Raw genomic sequence first — 21,292 nt, 5'->3', positions numbered from 1 at the left:
TGAGGGCATTATGCTAAGTGAAATAAGTTAGAGAAAGACCAATACCATATGATTTAATTTATATGTGGAATCTAAAAATAAATAAATAGACAAAAAATTTTAAAGAATGAGCTAATAGATACAGAGAACAAAGTTGTGGTTGCCAGAGATGGGGGTGGAATATTGGAGGGTGGGTGAAGAGGGTTAAAAAGTAGAGACTTATAGCTATAAACTAAATAAGTCATTGGGATGTAATGTACAGCGTGGTGACTATAGTTAATACTGTATTGTATATTGAAAGTTGCTAAGAGTGTAAATCTTAAAAGTTTTTATCACAAGAACCAAAAATTTTGTAACTACGTATGGTGATGGATGTTAAGTAGATTTATTGTAGTGATCATTTTACAATATATACAAATATCAACTTGTGTCGTATGCCTGAAACTAATGTTATATGTCAATTTTATATAAATAAAAAAAGAATTATATCAAAGGTTGACATTTGAACAAATGTAGATATTTGTGGCTTGAGTCTGTTCAAGTTATGTCAAGCTTCTGCTTTGTAAATAGAATTTTCCTTTCTCAGAGTGTTTTACAAAATTTCTCGCCAGTTTGATGATGTTCTGAGTATGCTACTCTTTTTTTATTTCTTCTTGCTTACCTTTTTGGAAGCTCATTGTTTTCTCTGAAAGTGTATGAATGATAAAAACGTAGATAAAACTTAAACTAGCAAATTTTATTTGCAGAAGCCCTGGCAAAATATATACTTTTTTAATACAATTTAGAATAGGGCCATAGAGTGGTGAGAACTGTATTGGGAAACAAAGTGCTAGTTGAAATTAAAAGATTGGGGTTGTTTGTAGAACTTAACATACTTTATCATAAATCACCAGAAGCTTGTTTATTGCTTTCAGGTTTACCATTAGCAGACTATTGGAATTTTCTTCTTGTTTTTCATTTTGATATATGAATGTCATTGGTTCTTGAATAACAAGAAGAATTATGATAGTTTATTCAAGCTTTTCTGTGTAAATATCTAAGATGGAACCAGTTCAATCCAAAACTTAATTGTATACCTATTATGTGTGTAAAAATGTGCTAGATGTTTGATTTATAAGGGTTCAGACCAAATTACATACATTTCCAGCCCAATGGGATGTAAGGAGAAGAGGAATTAGTTGAAAAGACTTTTACCATAATGCAGAATCATTTGAGTCACAAATAGATGATCTTATTCACCTAGACAAGCATAAGCACTAAATGGAGAAGGAGGTATTCAGTAGATGATGTTGAACACTGACACTGTTGGAGAGTTCATGATCCTCATGAGCAAAGCAGTGGACACTGGTAGATTTAGAGTTACAGCATGTTCTCATTGTTATCAGGGAAAACTTGTTTAATTGTGAAAGTGGGTATGAATTCTAAGGCTCTGTTAGAAGGAAACATAATGCAAAAGTTCACTGAACAAAAATGGTTACATATGAATTGTCTCTGACCCCAAAGGAATGTTCAGTGTAGTTGAAGAGTCAAGACATGCATATGTGAAGCCATTATTGATTTGACAGAATAAGAACCTTCCCTATATTCTTAACATAAGCTTTCTTTGTCCTGGAAGGTTTCATGGAGGATATGGGATTTGAGATGTTCACTGAAGAATTGCTAGACTTATTCATGTTAAGATTAAATTTATTTTTTGCAGTAGAACATACTGTAACTACTGTTTGACATAATTATTGTAAGCAGTGAATTTCATTGTAGCATACTAGGGATACCAATCACAGGTTCAAATCAGACTATCTGGATCCAAATGCAGACTCCACAGCTTATTAGTTGCAACACTGTAAAATGGGATAGTGTATTTCTTATTGTTAAGGATTAATGAGATCATCTACATATTGTAGAAATAGCATGAACTTTGGAGTCTGACAGACATTGGTTCAAATTCTAATTCTGCCACTTGCTAGAGCCATTAGGCACTGGAGTTCTCCAAGATTCAGTTTTCTCATTTATAAATAGTGATGATAAAGCCTAACTCAAAGAGCTGTTGTGATGATTAAACAAAGCATTTTCAAGTTAAATTTCTACAAGTGATTAAGCATATTATATAAAGCACTTAGCAGGGTGCCTGACATATAATAAAAGCTCTGTAAATAATGTTGTGTTGTTAAACAATCTAAGTAATGTAGAGACTCAGTTTTATCTTCTTATTCATGGTTTTAGGGTGAACCTGGTCTGCCTGGATACCCAGGAAACCCTGGAATCAAAGGTTCTAGGGGAGATACTGGTTTGCCTGGATTACCAGGGACCCCTGGAGCAAAAGGACAACCAGGCCTTCCTGGATTCCCTGGTAATATTCCTTTTCTTAAATGCTTCCTTCTCTCCTTCCTATCTACTCTAACCCATACCACAGAACAACTTCTTATTTGGCAAACTGCTCTTCTATTTACCAATGAGATACTGACTAGCAACATAATCTTGAACCAGCTCTTTAACTTATCTTTGCCCAAATTTCTTTCTGTATAAAATGAGAATGAGTATTACCAGCTCAGCAGGACAATATCCTGTGGGCAAAAAAAAACTGTTTTCTAGAGCATTTTTCAATCTTTGACTGCTAGCCACAAGTCAATTAAGAGGCCTTACTATTTTTGTAGGTGATAATATACACTACCAAACCCTAGCCTGCCGCTGATTCTCTTAGAAAGTTGTGCTCAGGCACACAGTTGGGTGGCTGCTGTTAGGACAACTGTTCAGTTCATTTATATGGCAAGGACTAAGTCATGAAAGCAAAGGAACTTAGCATTATAGTCAAGTAGGTAGCCTGAATTACATTGTTGTACTATCTGCTCTGTTTATGCTTGTATTTAATTTGTTCATTTGTATGTCTTTTGGATTGCACAGTGGCATGGATAGAGTGGGCCTTTGGTTATCTTTTCCTTAATGTTTTATTGAAGTATAATGTGGAGTAAAATGTACAAGACTATAGATGAGTTTCATATATATATATATATGAAATATATATATATATATATATCCATGTACCTACCACACATATCAAGATATAAAATAGTTCCCTTGCCCCATAAAGTTTTACCCATGCCCCTTCACAGTGAAACCACCCCCCAAAGTAACCACTACTATGATTTCTATTTCCATCAAGTAATTTCACCTGTTTTTGAAATTCAAATAAATGGAATCATACAGTATATATCCTTTTCTCTGGCTTCTTTCACTCATGTCTGTAAGATTCATTTCTCTTGTTGCATGTGTCAGTTTGTTTTTTTATAATTACTCTGTGATATTCCATTGAAGAAATACATAATAATCACTCATTCACCTGTTGATGGACTTCGGTTGTTTCCAGTTTGAGACTATTAAAAAAAGATGCTATTAAGATTCTTTGACATGTCTTTTGGTGGACATACATACTCATTTCTCTTAGACAATAACTTGGTAGTAGAATTATGGAATCATAGAGTAGGTATGCATTTAACTTTAGTGGATGGTGCCTGTTTTCCAAAGTGGTTTTATAAATTACGGTCTCACATGCAATGTATGAAATGTTCCTGGGTGGCTCCTGGTGGCTTGTCGTGATTATATTGTGGTTAGTACTTTGTATTGTGAAATATCCAGTTGCCCATTCTTCACCTTGTTTGGTATTGTCAGTCTTTTTAATTTTAGCTGTTCTGGTGGGTACATAGAAGTGTCTCATTGAAGTTTTAATTTACATTTTTAAATGAATGACAATAGTAAACACCTTTCCATATACTTACTGGCCATTTGGATAGAATCTTTTTGATTGCCTGCTCCATGTTTTTTTGCTCACATTTATTGAATTGTTTGCTCTTTTTTCTTATTGATTCAGAGCAGTTCTTTATAGATTCTAGATATGAGTCCTTGTCAGATACATGTATTACAAATACATTCTTTCTGTCTCAAATTTGCCTTTCATTCCTAATGCTGTTGTGTGATGACATTTTCTTAATACTGTTGTGTGATGAACAGAAGTTGTTAATTTTTTCTAAAGTTAAGTTTAATAAAGTCCAGTCTATTAATTTTCTTTCATAGTTCATGCTTTTTGTTTCCTATTACAAAATGTTTGCCTACTCAAGTTTATGGAAATATTCTTCTATTTTTTCTGTAATGTTTAATGTTTGAGTTTTTATATTAGGTTTACGATGTATCTCAAATAAAAATATTTTTATGGTGTGAAGTAGGGGTCAAGGTTCATTTTTTTTAAAACAGATATTCATTTGCTCCACGCTGTTTTTTTTTTCTTTTAAAGAACCTGAGGTCTTCTGTTCTTCTGCTCATGAAAAGACGTCATTAAGGAAGTGAATAGGGAAGCCACAGACTAGGAGAAAACAATTGCAAAACATATATCTGACAAATGACTGATATCTGGGATATATAAACAACTTTTATAATTCAATAATAACAAGATATACAATCCACTTTTTTTAAATGGGGAAAACTTTGAAAAGACATTTCACAAAAGAAGATATATGGATGGCAAATAAGCACATAGCAAGGTTATCAATATTATTAGCCATCAGAGAAATGCAAATTAAAACCACAATGAAGTAGCACTACATTCCTATGAGAACAGTTATTATTAAAACAACTGATATCACCATATGTTGTACAATGGTCTGGAGCAACTGAAATTCTGAAACGTTGTGTCAAATGGTTTGGCAGATTTTTTTTTTAATAAGATGTACCACATGCCTACTCTGACTCAGCAGTTCCCTTCCTATCTAGGTATTTATCCAAGATAAATTAATACATATATCCACAAAAATACTGATGCAGAAATATTCATAGCAGCATAACTCATAATAGCTACACACTGGAAGTGGAACAGGTTTCCATAAATAAATAGATATTCATAATACCTAAAACCTGACAATGACCCAAATGTCTGACAATAGATGAATGGATTAAAAAATTGGTATATCCATACAATTTTTGTATGGAATCCTACCAGTTCTACCAATGTAATATTGTGGTGATTATTTTTATTATGAATATATAATAATGCCAGCCTCTGGAGAAATCACTTTAAAACTTAAAATTATTCTTAAAAATATTCAGCAAATACCAGCATCTTCCTTGTTTTTTTTCCCTTTCTTCAGTTTCTGTGCTAACGCTGTAAATTATAAGTTTGAGTTATAACTCTTAAAGCAATGCACTTTTTCTTTTATTATTAAATTGAACTCTTTATTCTAGGAACCCCAGGACTTCCTGGAGCAAAAGGTATTAATGGTCCTCCTGGGAACCCTGGCCTTCCAGGAGAACCTGGTCCTGTAGGTAAGCATGAAACCTAAGGGTTAGTTGTAAAACTAAGGCTCATATTCATTTTGGGAAAGTCAAATCATTTCTGAGAGCTGTGAACATTTTTAAGACAAGGAAACATGGTGATCATTCACTTAGTTCTACTTGTCAGGTACAAAGTGAACAACACTTTTTTTCTAAGCGAACAACTCTTGATAAAAGTTACTTAAAATTATTACTTTGAAACCTTATTTGGGGGGCTTTTTCCAGGGAGAGTTATTTCAGGTATCCTACAATTAGTGGAAACTCTGGTATTTTAAGAATGGCAAAATGTTGGGGTGCCTGGGTGACACAGCGGTTAAGCGTCTGCCTTCAGCTCAGGGCGTGATCCCGGGGTTCTGGGATCGAGCCCCACATCAGGCTCCTCCGCTATGAGCCTGCTTCTTCCTCTCCCACTCCCCCTGCTTGTGTTCCCTCTCTCGCTGGCTGTCTCTATCTCTGTCAAATAAATAAAAATAAAATCTTTAAAAAAAAAAAGAATGGGAAAATGTTGTTTACTGAATTCTAAAGCAAGTCATTTCTCTGGCCCCACATGTGAGGCCTAAAATAGCACCCCATTCCACCCCTACACCTTACTCTCCTTGATATTCTAAAGCTAGATTAAAATGAGAAACTGAAAGTTTTTGGATAGTGAGTGAATGATAAAATTCTTACTTATTCTTATTAGCTTTTATTCCTTTTATGCTTCTTTTTCACAAGATTTTGTGATTTAGAGGGGTGTCTCATAGGTACTTTGTGTCATGTGGATAGAACTATTTGAAGCTTGTATGGAAAGAATGGGGAATATGGAAGGAAAGGGAATTGAGAGGATAGGTATCACGTGCTATACCCTGTGCTTTAGGTGGTGGAGGTCGTCCTGGACCACCAGGGCCTCCAGGTGAAAAAGGCAACCCAGGTCAAGATGGTATTCCTGGACCAGCTGGACAGAAGGGTGAACCAGGTGCTATATTTTTTCATTGTTCCTAATTTTCTAATTTCTTCCTTGTCTTCTTTAACTTTTGCCCTTTTTTACCCACAATGAAATTATATCTTCTTTCTTAACCTCTAAGCTACTATACACTTTTTCCTCCCTAAGTACCTTCTTGCACTCTGTACTGAGAATATTACTTCACGTTTATCAATCAGGTTGCCTCCTTCTTAAAAAAAACTCCATATCCTTTCTTGCCCAATTTTTTATGTGAAGTTACCCAGCTATTTTTATCTTCTCTGGATGACCTCATTTCAGTATGCAATCTATATTCCATTTATAGATCTATGTGTATATAAAGATATATTTAACACTTATCACAAGTAGAATATATTTTTATAGTTTTCTCATGTTAGAATTGTGGTTCCATGTTGGAAACAAATCTTCTGCATGTTTCGTATAACATAGTAGCACTCAGTGAAAAACTGAATGATCCAAAAAAAACTTGTCCTTGTTTCATTTATTATTATCTATTTGAGAGTTTTGGTTTATACCCTGACAGGTCAACCGGGCTTTGGAATCCCAGGACCCCCCGGACTCCCAGGACTTTCTGGTAAACTAATAAAACATACTAGATCAGTCCGTATAAAGAGAATGTGTTCCAGTACATTTATTTTTCCATCTCTACCATTTACTGTTATAAAATGTACATACAACCCCAGAAAACTCAAAGCTAAAGTTATATCTTAAAGCAGTTCTTAATTAACAACTTAGTAGAAAAAGTTGTGCTATATAAAAATGCATTCTTTAGGAAATTTACATATAAATATCTCTTCTTAATTTCATAAGTAATTGCTAAGGAAATGATAAAGAAAGCAAATTCGTAGAAAGAGGTAGATTTCAACAAATTTTTTAAAAGTCTTTCAGCCGAAAAAAAAAAAAACAAAAACGCTCTTTTCTCCCTATGGAAACAAAACCAAGGTATTATAAGGAAACTGTAGAAATACGTACCAATAATAAAAATGGAAAACTTCATATTAATATATGTTTTGCGTTTTGGGTGGGTATGTGCTCATACACATCTACGTGCCCTCACTTGTTCTTGCTTTCATTGTAAGCACCAAAGTGTTAATTGAATGAGTGAATGTGTGTATAGATATGCCTGTTTATGTTCTGAAATGACCATTAACTAGTCTATGGAAGTTTTTTCAAACCACAGACTATCTCCTAGAAATTCCTATATCCTTCCCGTGATCCCAATGTCAAAATTATTACTTTAATGTGCCACTGTTTTATTGCTTTCAGGCATGTTGGTGGTGTAGAAAAAATGTTGAGAATAGTTTGTCTGGGTTGGGATTCTAAATCTTGAATAGAATTGTCTTCAGGGACACACAGCAACCATTGAAGATCCATATCTTCATTAGTCTCAAAATATTTGTTTAAGGAATTTCCTCCAGCCATTTCTAACCTGTTCATGCCAATACTTTAAACCTTTCTATTTTTTTGTTTTTTATTTTCTCACAGCTACTGATCATGTGATCATTGCTCTGTGTCCTAATACAAAGGATATCTTTCAGGATCCAAGCTATTATTGTTTTTATATTTCCATACATACTCTAATAAATATTTCTGATAACAGTTGAATATATTTCATAAGAAGAATGGGTTTTTTGGACGGGTGAGGGATTTGGTGGAAGATAGAAATGATCCTAGCAAATCCCATCACTTGTTCTAATAAGAATGAATCGATTTAGCCTTATAGGCAAGCCTAATACGGGCAGTACCATTTAATGTGTTTCCTAATGTCACTTTGCTTTCATAGGTCAAAAGGGTGATGGAGGATTACCTGGCATTCCAGGAAACCCTGGCCTTCCTGGTCCAAAGGGAGAACCAGGCTTTCAGGGTTTCCCTGGTGTGCAAGGTCCCCCAGGCCCTCCTGGTACTCCAGGTCCAGCTCTGGAAGGCCCTAAAGGCAACCCTGGGCCCCAGGGTCCTCCTGGGAGACCAGGTATGTACATGAGTGGTAGGGGAATGGTCTGTTTATTCGTTAATTTATTTCATTTTGCTGGCAGGTTATTCAGTCTTTAGGACTTTAGACTCTATAATCTAAGAACGTCTTACAAGTAAATAGCTTGGTTTATACCTAGCTCCATCCATTTCTGTAGCATCTAATAATTCTTTTCAGTAATGCCTTTCATCATTTACTTACATTTGAACTAAAACAAACCAACTTGGAGGAAAAAAGAAAATAGTGGATTTATTAGTCTTTTTATTAAACATAAAACTATACTGATAACCTGGCAGCAAAATGCCATCTGCATTTTTAATGTGAGCTTCTCAGCATGTCATCACAGAAATCATTTTAGTGATCACCCCATAGATGCTTGTGGTCCATACCGAAAGTGTTGCTATGGTTCTGTCATATGATCAGCAAATGTCACCAAGCACAATAAAAAAATTTTATCTTCTCTAGGAACTAGGCAATCAAATTTATCTTCAACATCACAGCATGATTAAATTGAATAGCAATCTCTTCATACCAGCTTCACGTCTATTCCTCATTTGTCGTGTGTTAACTGCTCTTGTAGTCTCAATTTTGCATCCAGTGTTCACTTTTTATTTTGTATATGTGCTGTGTCACTTCATTTTGCTGTTTGGAAATGCTTGTTTTCATCCAGGATTAATGTTGCTGAGCCCAGTCACTGGTGATAAATTATTAACAGATTTTTGGGACTTAATATTCAATTTTTATATTTTCAGAAATTAAAAACTTGGCCTTCATTTATTTAAAATAATAAGAGAAATCTGAGGTTAAAGAAACAAAGCAGTTGTCTTTTAGCCTTTGAAAGTCTCTGACTCATTTTTTAAATTTTTTAAAAATAAAAATCTCCATTTAAATTACCATAAACTCTGAAGTGATTGGAGTTCATTTTAATAAGATATGCTCTGAAAACATGAATCAAATGTGATCACATACTTTGTTCAGAGGATCATTTTCAAAACCAGATTTTATCTGATCTGTCTTGACTGTTTATAGAGGTTCTTCAGAGTTTTACCTTGTTCTAGTAGTGAAGAAAACCAGTGAAAACCACCTCAGCCGTATTAACTCTTGCATGTAAAGAATTGACACCAATGTCTTGCTTGGTTATGCATGCAGTAATTATAAAATAAGCCAAACTATTATCATTTTTTATATTTTAATCAGCACTCTGATTATTTTTTCTTTACTAGTAATGGAGCTCACTGTAGAACATTGTTGTGAAATGTGTCAAAATAAAGACATTAGCCACAAAGGTGCTTTTAAAAATTACTGTTTCTAAATAGTAGGAGGAAGAACACCTACCTGATGAGTAGTTTGTGAAACTAACTTTGTTCATAAACTGCAAATTAAAGTGGAGTTTTAAACCCATTGATCTTAGAATTAGTTGTTTTTGAGCTCATGGTAACGATTATTAAAAATGATTTTTTTTGCCTTTCAAAATATGTCACATGTGCCGTCTTTATTTTAGTGCTGATGCTAAGTGGTAATAATTTGGTTTTTCTATAGGTGCATGAATATGAACTTCCAGAGTATTCTTTTATTGAATTAAAGTTTAACTTGAAAGAAGTTAGTGTAATGCTTTAGTTTCTTGATATTGCTAACAATTTTGATATTTTTCCTTTTTGTTAATGATGACATTGGGCCTTGGTGAACTTTGATCCCTATCCAGGTCCTCCAGGTTAGCTCCTTAACTCCAAAGTAGTAACTGCATGAACTTTGAAACTTTTCTTATATTTTTATATATATTTATATGTGTGTGTACATATAGTTATACATATATACATGTATATGTGTACATGTATGTACAAGTGTGCATATATATAATTCTATATATAATTCCTCTCTCTCTCTCTCCATATATATATGTATATATATATGGATATATATATACCTATCCCTAATATTTTCAAGTACTCGAATCTATTTTAAGAGCATATATGCCAGTGCAGTTCTTACATGTTGGTCTATCTCTGAAAGTTGAAAGAACTGTAGAGTCCAATGCTTCTGTCTATTGGAATAACCCAAAATTACCTAGTTAGGAAAACTAATTTAACATTTTGTTATTTTTACTCAAAAATTTATAGTACCCAAAAGTGTATTGTATAATATTTTACCTTACCTTCAGAGTAGAGTGTATTTCTTATTTTTGTTTTATCTGTTAATGTAAATGAAATAGAACTACCCTTCAAAAAGACATTATTTTTTTTAACTTTTTATTTAAATTCCAGTTAGTTAACATACACTGTAAATTAGTTTCAATTACAATTTAGTGATTCAACACTTACAAACAATACCCAGTGCTCATCACAGGAAGTGTACTCCTTAATCCCTATTGCCTGTTTCACAAACCATCAGTTCGTTCTCTATAATTAAAGAGTCTGTTTCTTGGTTTGCCTCTCCTGTCTTTTTTCCCCCATGCTCATTTGTTTTGTTTCTTAAATTCCACATATGAGAGAAATCATATGGTATTTGTCTTTCTCTGGCTGACGTATTTCACTTAGCATAATATTCTCTAGTTCTATCCATGCCATTGCAAATGGCAAGATTTCATTCTTTTTTATGGCTCAGTAATATTCCATTGTGTGTATGTATATATATATAATATATATATTATATATATATAATATATAATATTCCATTGTGATCCATTTTACATCTTCTTTATCCACTTATCAGTCTATGGACATTTGGGCTCTTTCCATAGTCTGGCTACTGTAGATAATGCTCCTGTAAACATCCGGGTGCATGTATCCCTTTGAATTAGTGTTCTTATATTCTTTGGGTAAATACCTAGTAGTGCAATTGCTGAATCATAGGATAGTTCTAGTTTTAACTTTTAAGGAAACTCCATACTGTTTTACACAGTGGCTGCACCAGTTTGCATTCCCATCAACAGTACAGGAGGGTTCCCCTTTCTCCACATCCTTGAAAAGGCGTTCTTTTTTAAACAATAATATGTATTATCAGATCCTGCAAATATGCAATTCTTGACTTGCTGCAACTCTTATAATTTTTCAAACCATCCCATCTTCACATTTTGGGTTGTCACAAAGTTCTAAATTCTCCTGCTATGAAAATGAATTAATAGGTACAGAATTAAAAAATTCCATACAACCAACACAGATTAGAAGCCTCTTAATCTTATTTGAATCATACACATGTAAACCTTACACACCAAAGAACAGTTACCAGGAGCTGTCCAATGAAAAATCGCTGATTCACAGTGAAAGATGTTAACCTAATTAGGAGTAAAAGGAACCACAAATATCTGAATGTGTTTATTATCTCAAGATAAATAGACCTTTTCAAATTTCTGAGGAGTAACTAACATGAGGAAAAAGTATATTTCTGAGTTCTGACTATTGGGAATGGCTGGAAATTTTCTTTTATGAATTAAAAATTCATAATTTTTCAAGATTCTTTTTAGGAAGCCATCTATCTCTATCTGAACAGATTCCTTAGTTACTTACTCCTACTTACTACTCACTCCTTCCACAAACCCCTAATTTCATAGAGACATGGAGTATCCAATCTAGAAGAGACTTAAGTTTTACACTTTTCAAAGAGACATTACTCACTAGACACTTGTTAAAGATGGCAAGACAGGTTTTATTTAAGACTATTACAGTAGGGGAGAGACAGTTGCAATAGGGGAAAGAGACTGAACTCAACTGAATACAACAAGGATAAATGGGGATTTATAGTCAACCAGCACAGTGAGGGGGTCAGTGGATGAAAAGTTACTAACATGAAGCATTAAGGGTAGGTAGATTCTTGCTAAACTGGCCTAATAGCATTCTTGCTAAAGTCAGGCTAAAGACTTAGACATCAAGTTTGGGGATGAGGGACTTGATCAGATATCAACAGTGGGGGGACTGTCTGTAAACTGACTTGCTAAAGGATTCTTGCCAAAACTAGGCTTCAGCATACCAAGAACAGGGCCTAAGGATGAGGCCTAGTTGAGAAGAAGGCTCAGAGGAGCCAATCTAAAATTTAGTCAAGGAGAGAACCTTTGTCACATATGAGAAAGCTGAGGCACAAAGATGTTAAGAAGCTTCCTCAAGGTCATACTGTTAGTCACTGGCATAGTTGGGAATCTGACTTAAGGCTCCCCAGTGCTCTGTTAAGTGTCTGTTTTACTAATAACATATATCATCCTCTAACAAAAGCAGTTTTATGGCTCAGTGCTTATGATCTGGCTTCTTATTCTAGTTATAAATATAATAGGTGGTGAAGCGAAGCTACTTTTGCCATTTTAGGAGACTCTTCATTATAGCAGACTGGACCTTGCCTCCACTCTCTTGTTTTCTGTTACCTCATAAGTTATCTCATAAGTTCCATCAATCCCTATTAACTGCTTCTTGTGTCTCTCCTAAATGGATGTCATCAAAAAGATTAAGACAAGTGCATAGTGTTTAACTATCACCATGATAAAGAGAAAACTTAGGGAATACTTTGAAGTAATTTTGATTACTCCCCTATCTGACTTGCATAGAAGTCTGCTGCCTTGATCACTTCCAGATTTTAGTGTTGGCTAGAAGATTGCTTTCTTCTGAGACACTAGAATATATTCAAAGAAGAAACAGGGAAGTAGCCACATCACTTTAATACTGATTTGACAATGTTTTTACCAGATGTACTTTAAATTACATAGTTACTGGAACCTAGTATCTACAGTGTTCTCTTCTTTGCAACAGTTGAAGTCTACAACCTTAAGTGGAAACTGGATTTAAAACTGATGAGCACTGGGTGTTATACGCAACTGATGAATCATTGAACACTACATAGGAAACTAATGATGTACTATATGTTGGCTAATTGAATTTAAATAAAATAAAATTTGCCAATCAATTCATCAGCTTATCTTTAGTTATTACCACTTATGTACAAGACTTTAAGTTTTGTTTTGTTTTGTTAAACTTTCTTAGGTCATTTGAGAAATAATGGATTGAGAGCTTCATGTACAAAATTGACTTGGCATATAACTCATTAAAATTTTACCGCTTAGAAATTAAGATCTTAGGAGTTTTGCTATGATATGATCTGAAGTTTTCCTTGTTACGTACTCAGACCAAAATACATATTTCAGTGGCATTTTTCTAAGCTTTCTTGTTATTGGTCCTTCTATAGCAAATACACATATAAAATTTCTTTACAGGAATGCTATTTTATTTAACTAATTGTGTGGCCAGACTCTCTCAAACTATGGTCTTGAGTCAGTTTGCTGTATGTGGTTTAGAAACCATTTAAACAAACAGAAGCTGATTTTTAGCCTTCTGATTTACAAATTATCAAATGCTTTAAAAGTTTTATTACCTGGCAGTAATAATAATGTTTTGTACTTATGTGACGTGCCACCCTTTACATCATTTAATGCACTTTTATTAAAAGCTCCTTGAAGGCAGAGTGTGGGTGTAGTGAATCTTTGTGTTCCCTGTCTCACCTTGCATCTGGCAGATATCAGGTCTATATTTTTAAAATGGAATTCGATGTTTATTTATTTATTTATTTATTTATTTATTTATTTATTTATTAGAGAGAGAGAGAGAGTGCAGCAGGAGGAGCAGTAGGCAAAGGGAGAAGCAGGCTCCCTGCTTAGCAAGGAGCTCGATATGGGACTCGATCCCAGGACCCTGGGATCATGACCCCAGCTGAAGGCAGAGCCAACTGAGCCACCCAGGCATCCCTGGAATTTGATCTTTAAAACAACTGTATGGTGACTAACATAACATAATAAAATATTATAATAAAAAATAAATAAATAAAACAACTGTAAAGGAGGTTAGGGCAGATAACATTGTTCCCATTATGTGGATGAGAAAACAAGCTCAGGGAGATTGAATTGTCCATAGTCCCATTGAGATAAATAGAACCAAGAACAGACCCTAGTTCTTCCAATTCCTGGGATTCAATGCTCTAGCACAATTTATTCTCTCTGCTGACTTCAGTGTTTATAAATCATAGCAAGACTTCTAAGGAAAGGAAACTGTGTTTATAGTTAATTAACATTAATCAAGAGTTGTCCTATTTATAGGCCTTTTATCTTTTTATTTAATGATCCTTCTTTTAATAGTTAATAGCCTGATTTAATATGTGCATTGGATAATAATAAAGTAAATGTGATATTTTCTGTGGTTTGGGGTAGGATATTGCATGTCAAAATATTTTTAATGTACCCCTTCACTGATGGTCTTCACATTTTTGGAAAATTTGGCTCTTTATTATTTTTTTTTTTGGCTCTTTATTTTAACATTCAGTGGTGAACAAGTACATATTGGCTCTTTCTCTTTGAATAACTCGTTATAAGTAATAATTCACAGAAGAAAGCTTCTTGATGAATTGTGAAAAAAATCAGAATATGGTTTCATAGAATGATTTTCAAAGAAGGAAAATAGAAGTACAGTTGGTAATGGCGATTGTGTACTTTTAATTTCTCTATTTTATCATCTATGATCTTTTATTTTTGTCTAATGAGTCCTTTAAAGTTAACTGTACCTCTTTGAGGTGGTCTGAACATATCAAGAAATTTGCACCTTGAGTTTTTACTAAAGGAAGGCAGAGGCCAAGATAAATGTAAGCATTTATCCACAATTATCCCTTTGTGAAGGGAATGGAAGGCAATCAGCGAAATGGTACTGTCTTACCAACTTCAATGTTTGAGATGCTAACTTTTGGAAAGCCACAGTAGCAGTGTTAACATGATATCTTTAGTAGAGTTTTCCATTTTTTTTGGATTAATGAAAGCATCTTATTTCCTATAATAAGCTCTATTTGAAAATGTTTGGTTCTCTATACTTCTGTATGGTGCTGTTTGCATACTGATTACACTGTAGGTATGAGAAATACTGGCTAAGAGGATTATTGTTTAACTTGTGCTATAATGTGAACCACTTCTAACTCATAATCTTATTTTGTACTGTGTGATGTCTGATACTGCTAACATCGATCTTTGGGCTTTGGTGAACTCTGATCTTCCCAGGTTTTCAAGGTTAGACTCTTCACTGGTCAATTCTTTTTTTTTTTTAATGTTTTGTATGTATGATAAGAGAAATGCACTTTTTTTTTTGCTGTAACTCAGAAGTCATTGAAGAGGGCTGTTATCCTCAAATACTACCTGCTCTGGTATTTAGCATATTGGTGAAGTTAATGTGACTTGTTTATAATCAAGTTTGAAATGACATTAGGTCTTTGTAGCTTCAATTTTTATAATAGGTAATCCATATGTGAAGACATGTTGAATTTTAAATGGATATACACTTATGGTTATGTTTAAGACTGCATTAAGATTTTTAGACAGGCATCTGGCCTATTTGTAACCTCTGCATATTGATTTTTGTTGCATGATGTTGCTCTGATATGTGTTTATGTGGCTATTTTCAAAAAAGGAAGAAGGTTACCATTGAGTACTATTAAAAATAAAACGTATATGTCCCTGATATCATTAGCAAATCATTAATTTAAATTTGAAGGACTCTGGAATGGCAGGCCTGAATTAATAACATGTAAATTTCCCAATATTTTCTTTTAATTGCAGAAAGAACAATTCTCATAACATGCCTGTTTTTTTTCAAATATTCTGATAACTTTTCAGACTGGGGAAAAGGATCATAAAAGATTCTCTTTTTTTCCCCATCTTAATCTTACTTCCTCATTGTTAGGCTGATTAACAGAGTGTTTATTTTTTTTTCCTAATAAGACGATTTGCTACCTGATTTCTAGTCCAAATTATACATTATGGATGAAATAATTTTGCTTAGAACACCCTATCTAGGGGTGTGAACTCAGCAGTTGCTCTTGTTTGTTTATTTTAGTGCAAAATACTCCAGCCCTTTCTTTATGATTGGGAAGGGAATTTCTAAGTGTGTCTGTCTGGTTGCTGGACTTGGGCGACTATATAATTTAAACTGTTTAAAGATAAAACAGTTGTACTGTTGTGGACCTGCTTCCTCTTTCTCATGTGCCAGATAGAATAGTGTTATATTATGAAATCACATAGAAATAGCTGAAAGATTTAAAATGGTCTCATATTTTAAAGGTATGTTCTTACTTTCGGTTTTACAAATAATGAAGGTAATAGTAGTAATAATAATTTTTGAAAACCTCTTACATAATTCTTAGTATGTACCAGGCACCATGTTAAGTAATTTTACATATTATCTCATTTAATCCTTGGATCAACCTGATGAAGTAGGTACTATTCTTATTTCTATTTTAAAGAGGAGGAAATTGAGGCCAAGGAGATTAATAAACTTCCTAAGGTCTAACAGCTAATAATTATTGAAGCTGGGATTCCAACCCAGCCTTCCAGCTCCAGAGTCCAGCATTCTTAATCCATATGCCGTCCTGCCTTGTTAGCATGCAGTCATTTATTCTGGGTCTTAAGAGTATTGGAAGGGAACTAAAGTCTGAATTTTAATCTCAGATCAGAAAGATGACCCTTTGTCCATGGGTAAGCATAAACTCAAGTATTCTAAATTCATTTGCCTAGGTTATTTCCTTCAAAAGTAATCACTATATACCTTGCTTTTTTGTTGAAACCAATGAAAAACTAAGATCACCAAAGGAGAAAATGTGTAAGTGCTAACTGTTGCCTGTTCATTATTTAGTGCTTCATAATTAGTTTCTTAAGGCAGAACTAGTTGGTCTTAGCTTCAGCCACTGCCTAGCAAGCAAGTAACAGCTTTTTCCTACCTAGTGACAAAAGATGTAGCCACTGATAGATCTTGTTGGTTGTTTAATGGACCTGATACCTCTATTTAAAATGAGAAGTTAAAAAGATAGTATAAGGAAAAGAGCTTAGCAAAATCCTCTTTTAAATAATTTTATTTATTCACAAGACATATGCAGAATTTTTTTCCAGAAATATTTAAAATGCAAAGAATATGAAAACATGTTTAAAATAAATTCAGAAGTACTATATTGAATTAATAAATTTCTGACACCAAAGTATTACCATGTATTAGTAAGCATGTCACTAAAATCAAACAGCTTGCTTAAGTAACTATCTTAATTGCATAGTAATAAAAGCTGAATGAAACGACTTACAAGTACTACTTACAAAATAACTACATAAAAGTAAAGCAATCTACTGTTAATCACAATGAGACAAATGGCTTGAATCCCTGATTGCACTACAGTAGTGATTCTTAAAGTGTGGTCTGGAACCAGCAGCTTTAGTTACGGGGCACTTGTTAGAATGTACATTTGTGGGCCCATCCCCAGCCTTTCTGAATCCTAAACTCTGGGAGTGAGCCCAGGAATCTGTTTTAACAAACTCTCCAGTGGCTTTGATGTGTGCTCCAATTTGAGAACAGTGCCCTATGTATGGTGCTTGTTTCTTTTCACTTAAGTGAAACACTTAGGGATTACAGAAGCAGTCTTTATTATAATGTCCTGTCTTTAAATATGAGCTTATTAGATTTAATGTATAATAAAATGCAAACTAAAAGGGACTGCAGAACAGTGTTGATAACAAAAAGAACCCAGCCCAATTTATATTAGAGAGTCAGCATAAGTCTGTATGTTTTGATGTAGTCTGGACTTTATCCTGCAAACTAATAGGATTTAGAAGACTGGTATTTCAGAAGCCAGGCTTTTCTACTACTCTTGTGCTATACTGAAATATGGACATTTGTTGTGCATTGTCAAGGTCTACCAGGTCCAGAAGGTCCCCGAGGTCTCCCTGGAAATGGAGGTATTAAAGGAGAGAGAGGAAACCCAGGCCAACCTGGGCAACCTGGTGTGGCTGGTTTGAAAGGAGATCAAGGACCACCAGGACAACAGGTAGGAAATGGGAGTAGAAATTTGATGATGAGAAAGGGGGTTTGCATTCAAAATGGGACTTCTAAGCTGCATTTTTTTTAAATCTTTTTTTTTAAAGATTTTATTTATTTATTTGACAGAGATAGAGACAGCCAGCGAGAGAGGGAACACAAGCAGGGGGAGTGGGAGAGGAAGAAGCAGGCTCATAGCAGAGGAGCCTGATGTGGGGCTCAATCCCATAACGCCGGGGTCACGCCCTGAGCCGAAGGCAGACGCTTAACCGCTGTGCCACCCAGGCGCTCCATAAGCTGCATTATTTTTATTAGTATTTACTGGTCAAGGCTCTATGCATGCCTCACTAGTGAATTACAAAGGAAGATAAAGGCAAGTTTTCTATCTTCTTCCAACTAACGGGACTTAGCTACTTTATAGTTAAAGGGTTCCTCAGAAGATATTTTACCTGGAGTCATTGCTATGTATGTCATTTAGGTTTGAGAAACATTCATTTCAGTGAAAGCAAATTCATAAAAGCAGACGCATATATCAGAACATTACATGTGGATGAGACCATTCATAGGAAGTAATTATAGTTGAGTGGGGATATTTTAGACTTTGAAATTAGATAGAGTTAGGTTCAAATTTCAGCTCCACTGTATGCTTCTGCTTTGTGTCTATGAGGAATGCAGATAGACACTTTAGGTTTCTGTCTTCACCTGTAAAAAGGGAATAATAACATATCCCCACATTTGTATTCATGTACTTTCCACATTGGTTTGAGTAACCCAGAAAGTCACATGCTTCTTTATGGATCATTAACACTTCTTGCATTCATTCAGGAGGATTGTTGTTAGATATCACAACCAACACAACCTGGGCTCAATCTTTTAACTGTGATGACTGCTTTATAGCAGAAAAAAGAAAAAAAAAACATCTATAACAGTAGTCCTTAAAGCTTTCCAACAACTAACCTTTTTTCCTCATGTCATCACTATTCTAGACACACACTCTTAAAATTTGAGTCATCTCTTTATTCATTCTCTACTTACTCCCTCCTCATTCATTTCCCAGGTGCTTCCAGTTTATATGTCTCTATGCCTGATTCAAGACTACTGCCTGATAACAACGTTTTATAAATCTAGTATTATCAAGTTCTATTCATTTTCTTTTGTGCAGTTTAGTTCTTACATTTGCACCTTTTCTAATTTTTAAATGGAAATAACATTAAACACAGAAAAATTCCAAGAATGGTAAAAAAAAACAACAAAACCTTTCATGTATCATTTACCCAGATGTACTAGTTGTTAATGTTTTGCCCCATATTTATGTGTGCATATATATATATGTATATATATATGAAACATTTGAGAATAAGTTATAACTGTCATGCCTTTTTATCACTAAATACTTCACTGCATGAGATTTCCTAAAATTAAAGATATTCTTTTATATAATAACAGCACAGTTATCAACTTCAGGAAACTGAACATTAATAAAACTTTTATTTCTACTTTACATATTCTAATTGTGTCAGTTGACCTTGTAATTGCCCTTGATTACATTGTTTTCCTCCAGCATAGACCAAATTATGCATTGCATTTAACTGTCATATCACTTTATGCTCCCTCAATCTGAAACAGTTGCTAAACAATTTTTTAAAATTTCATGATCTTGACGCTGTTGAAGAAATGTAGCCCCTTCCCGTTTTTATTTTTTATTTTTATTTTTTAAGATCTATGTATTTATTTGAGGGGGGAGGGGCATAGGGAGAGGGAGAGAGAGAATCCCAAGCCGACTCTGTGCTGAGCATGGAGCCCGACATGGGGCTCATCTCACAACACTGACATCATGACCTGAGCCAAAATCAAGAGTTGGGTGCTTAACAGAGTAAGCCACCAGGTCCCCCTGCCATGCCATTTTTTAAAACAGAATGTTCCTTCTTTTGCCTGCTATTTCTTCGTTCTAGTTATGCATCCCCAGCTGAAATACCACATGAGTGATGTTGTGTCCTCCATTAGATGTTTAGGCCCACAATGTTCATCTGCCCCTCATTGGTGATCTCAATTTTGATCATTCCAACAGGTTGTTATCTGGTTTCTCCATTGCATGGTTACTAGTCTTCCCCTTGTAACGAATAAGCAAAACTATGGAAAGGCACATTAAAAGCATGCAAATATACTGCTCCTCATCAAAATTTCATCAAAATAGATATTTAATATCTATTTATGATTTTTGCCTCAACCAACCAATGTAGTGGTTGAATATAGTGAATAGTGGCAAATGATGATTTTCTAACTCTAGTACTACCTCCACATATACCAGTTGGCCCTTGAGTAAGCAAAGCCTCCCTTCTCTTCCATGTATTATCTATTAGTATGGACTCATAAATTCTCTTTTAATGATTTATAATTTTTAAACCATTGTTGTCTATTCTGATGCTCAAATTATCCTGGATTTGGAAAATTCTTCAAGCTGGATACTGTCTTTCTAACATGCCCTCCTTTTTAAACCATTTCTTACATTTTGGAATATGTTCCAAGTTTGCCCCTTTTTCAGTCCTACTGATAAAAGTTTCAGTGTCCCACATTTATTCTTCCTTTAAGGACGTACATTCTAGACTTATTCTCAACTCTTCTTCTTCCCAGTTTTCCTGGCTCTCAAACCCAATTAATTAACAGGCCCTGCTATATTTTTTGCTAAGTCTTGCAGACTTTATCATTTCTGTATGTGTGATTCTAACCCAAGCATTTATCACCTCAGTGCTATGCTAAAAAAAGTGCCTTTGTGCCTGATAATAAAATAATAGCTGCCATTTATTAAGTATACACACTACGTGCCAATCAGTTTTCCAAGTACTTAATATGAGCTATCTCATTTAATCCTCACAAAAAAACCCCATGAAGTAGACACTATTATTTTCTCTATGTTAGAGGTGAGAAAACTACAAATCAAAGAGGTTAAATAATCACCTCAAGGTCACACAAGCTAGTAAGGGGCACAATTGGGATTTGAATCCTAGAAGTTTGAGTCTAGAGCAAGTGCTATCAATGAATATGAATATTGTGTAACCTCACTCTCTCCCCCTCCAATTTTTTTCTAAAATTAATGATTTTGTTTGTTCAGGGTAATCCTGGTCGACCAGGTCTCAATGGAATGAAAGGAGATCCTGGTCTCCCTGGTGTTCCAGGATTTCCAGGTATTTGAAGGCATGTTTTTATATTAAATTCCTTGGGATAAGATACCCATTTTCTGATTTGACTGGGCAAATGCTATGG

The 21,292-nt window shown here is 34.4% G+C and overlaps 1 protein-coding gene across 2 annotated transcripts in view; it reads left to right on the top strand.

The window, feature by feature from the left end:
* The window catches only part of COL4A5 (collagen type IV alpha 5 chain), a 241,377-nt gene that overhangs the window by 205,854 nt on the left and 14,231 nt on the right, over nt 1–21,292 (top strand). For both annotated transcript variants that reach the window (XM_087859697.1, XM_087859696.1), the window contains exons 37-43: nt 2,200–2,326; nt 5,206–5,286; nt 6,152–6,250; nt 6,780–6,830; nt 8,040–8,225; nt 17,908–18,041; nt 21,141–21,213. In XM_087859697.1, the coding sequence (XP_087715823.1) occupies nt 2,200–2,326; nt 5,206–5,286; nt 6,152–6,250; nt 6,780–6,830; nt 8,040–8,225; nt 17,908–18,041; nt 21,141–21,213 (751 nt within the window). The remainder of the gene's footprint in view (nt 1–2,199; nt 2,327–5,205; nt 5,287–6,151; nt 6,251–6,779; nt 6,831–8,039; nt 8,226–17,907; nt 18,042–21,140; nt 21,214–21,292) is intronic.

The sequence above is a fragment of the Ursus americanus genome, chromosome X (assembly GCF_024610735.1).
Source record: "Ursus americanus isolate L20-20 chromosome X, mUrsAme1.1.p, whole genome shotgun sequence".
Lineage (NCBI taxonomy): Eukaryota > Metazoa > Chordata > Mammalia > Carnivora > Ursidae > Ursus > Ursus americanus.
The sequence above is the reverse complement of the archived record's forward strand: the minus strand, read 5'-3'. Positions and strand labels throughout refer to the sequence as shown.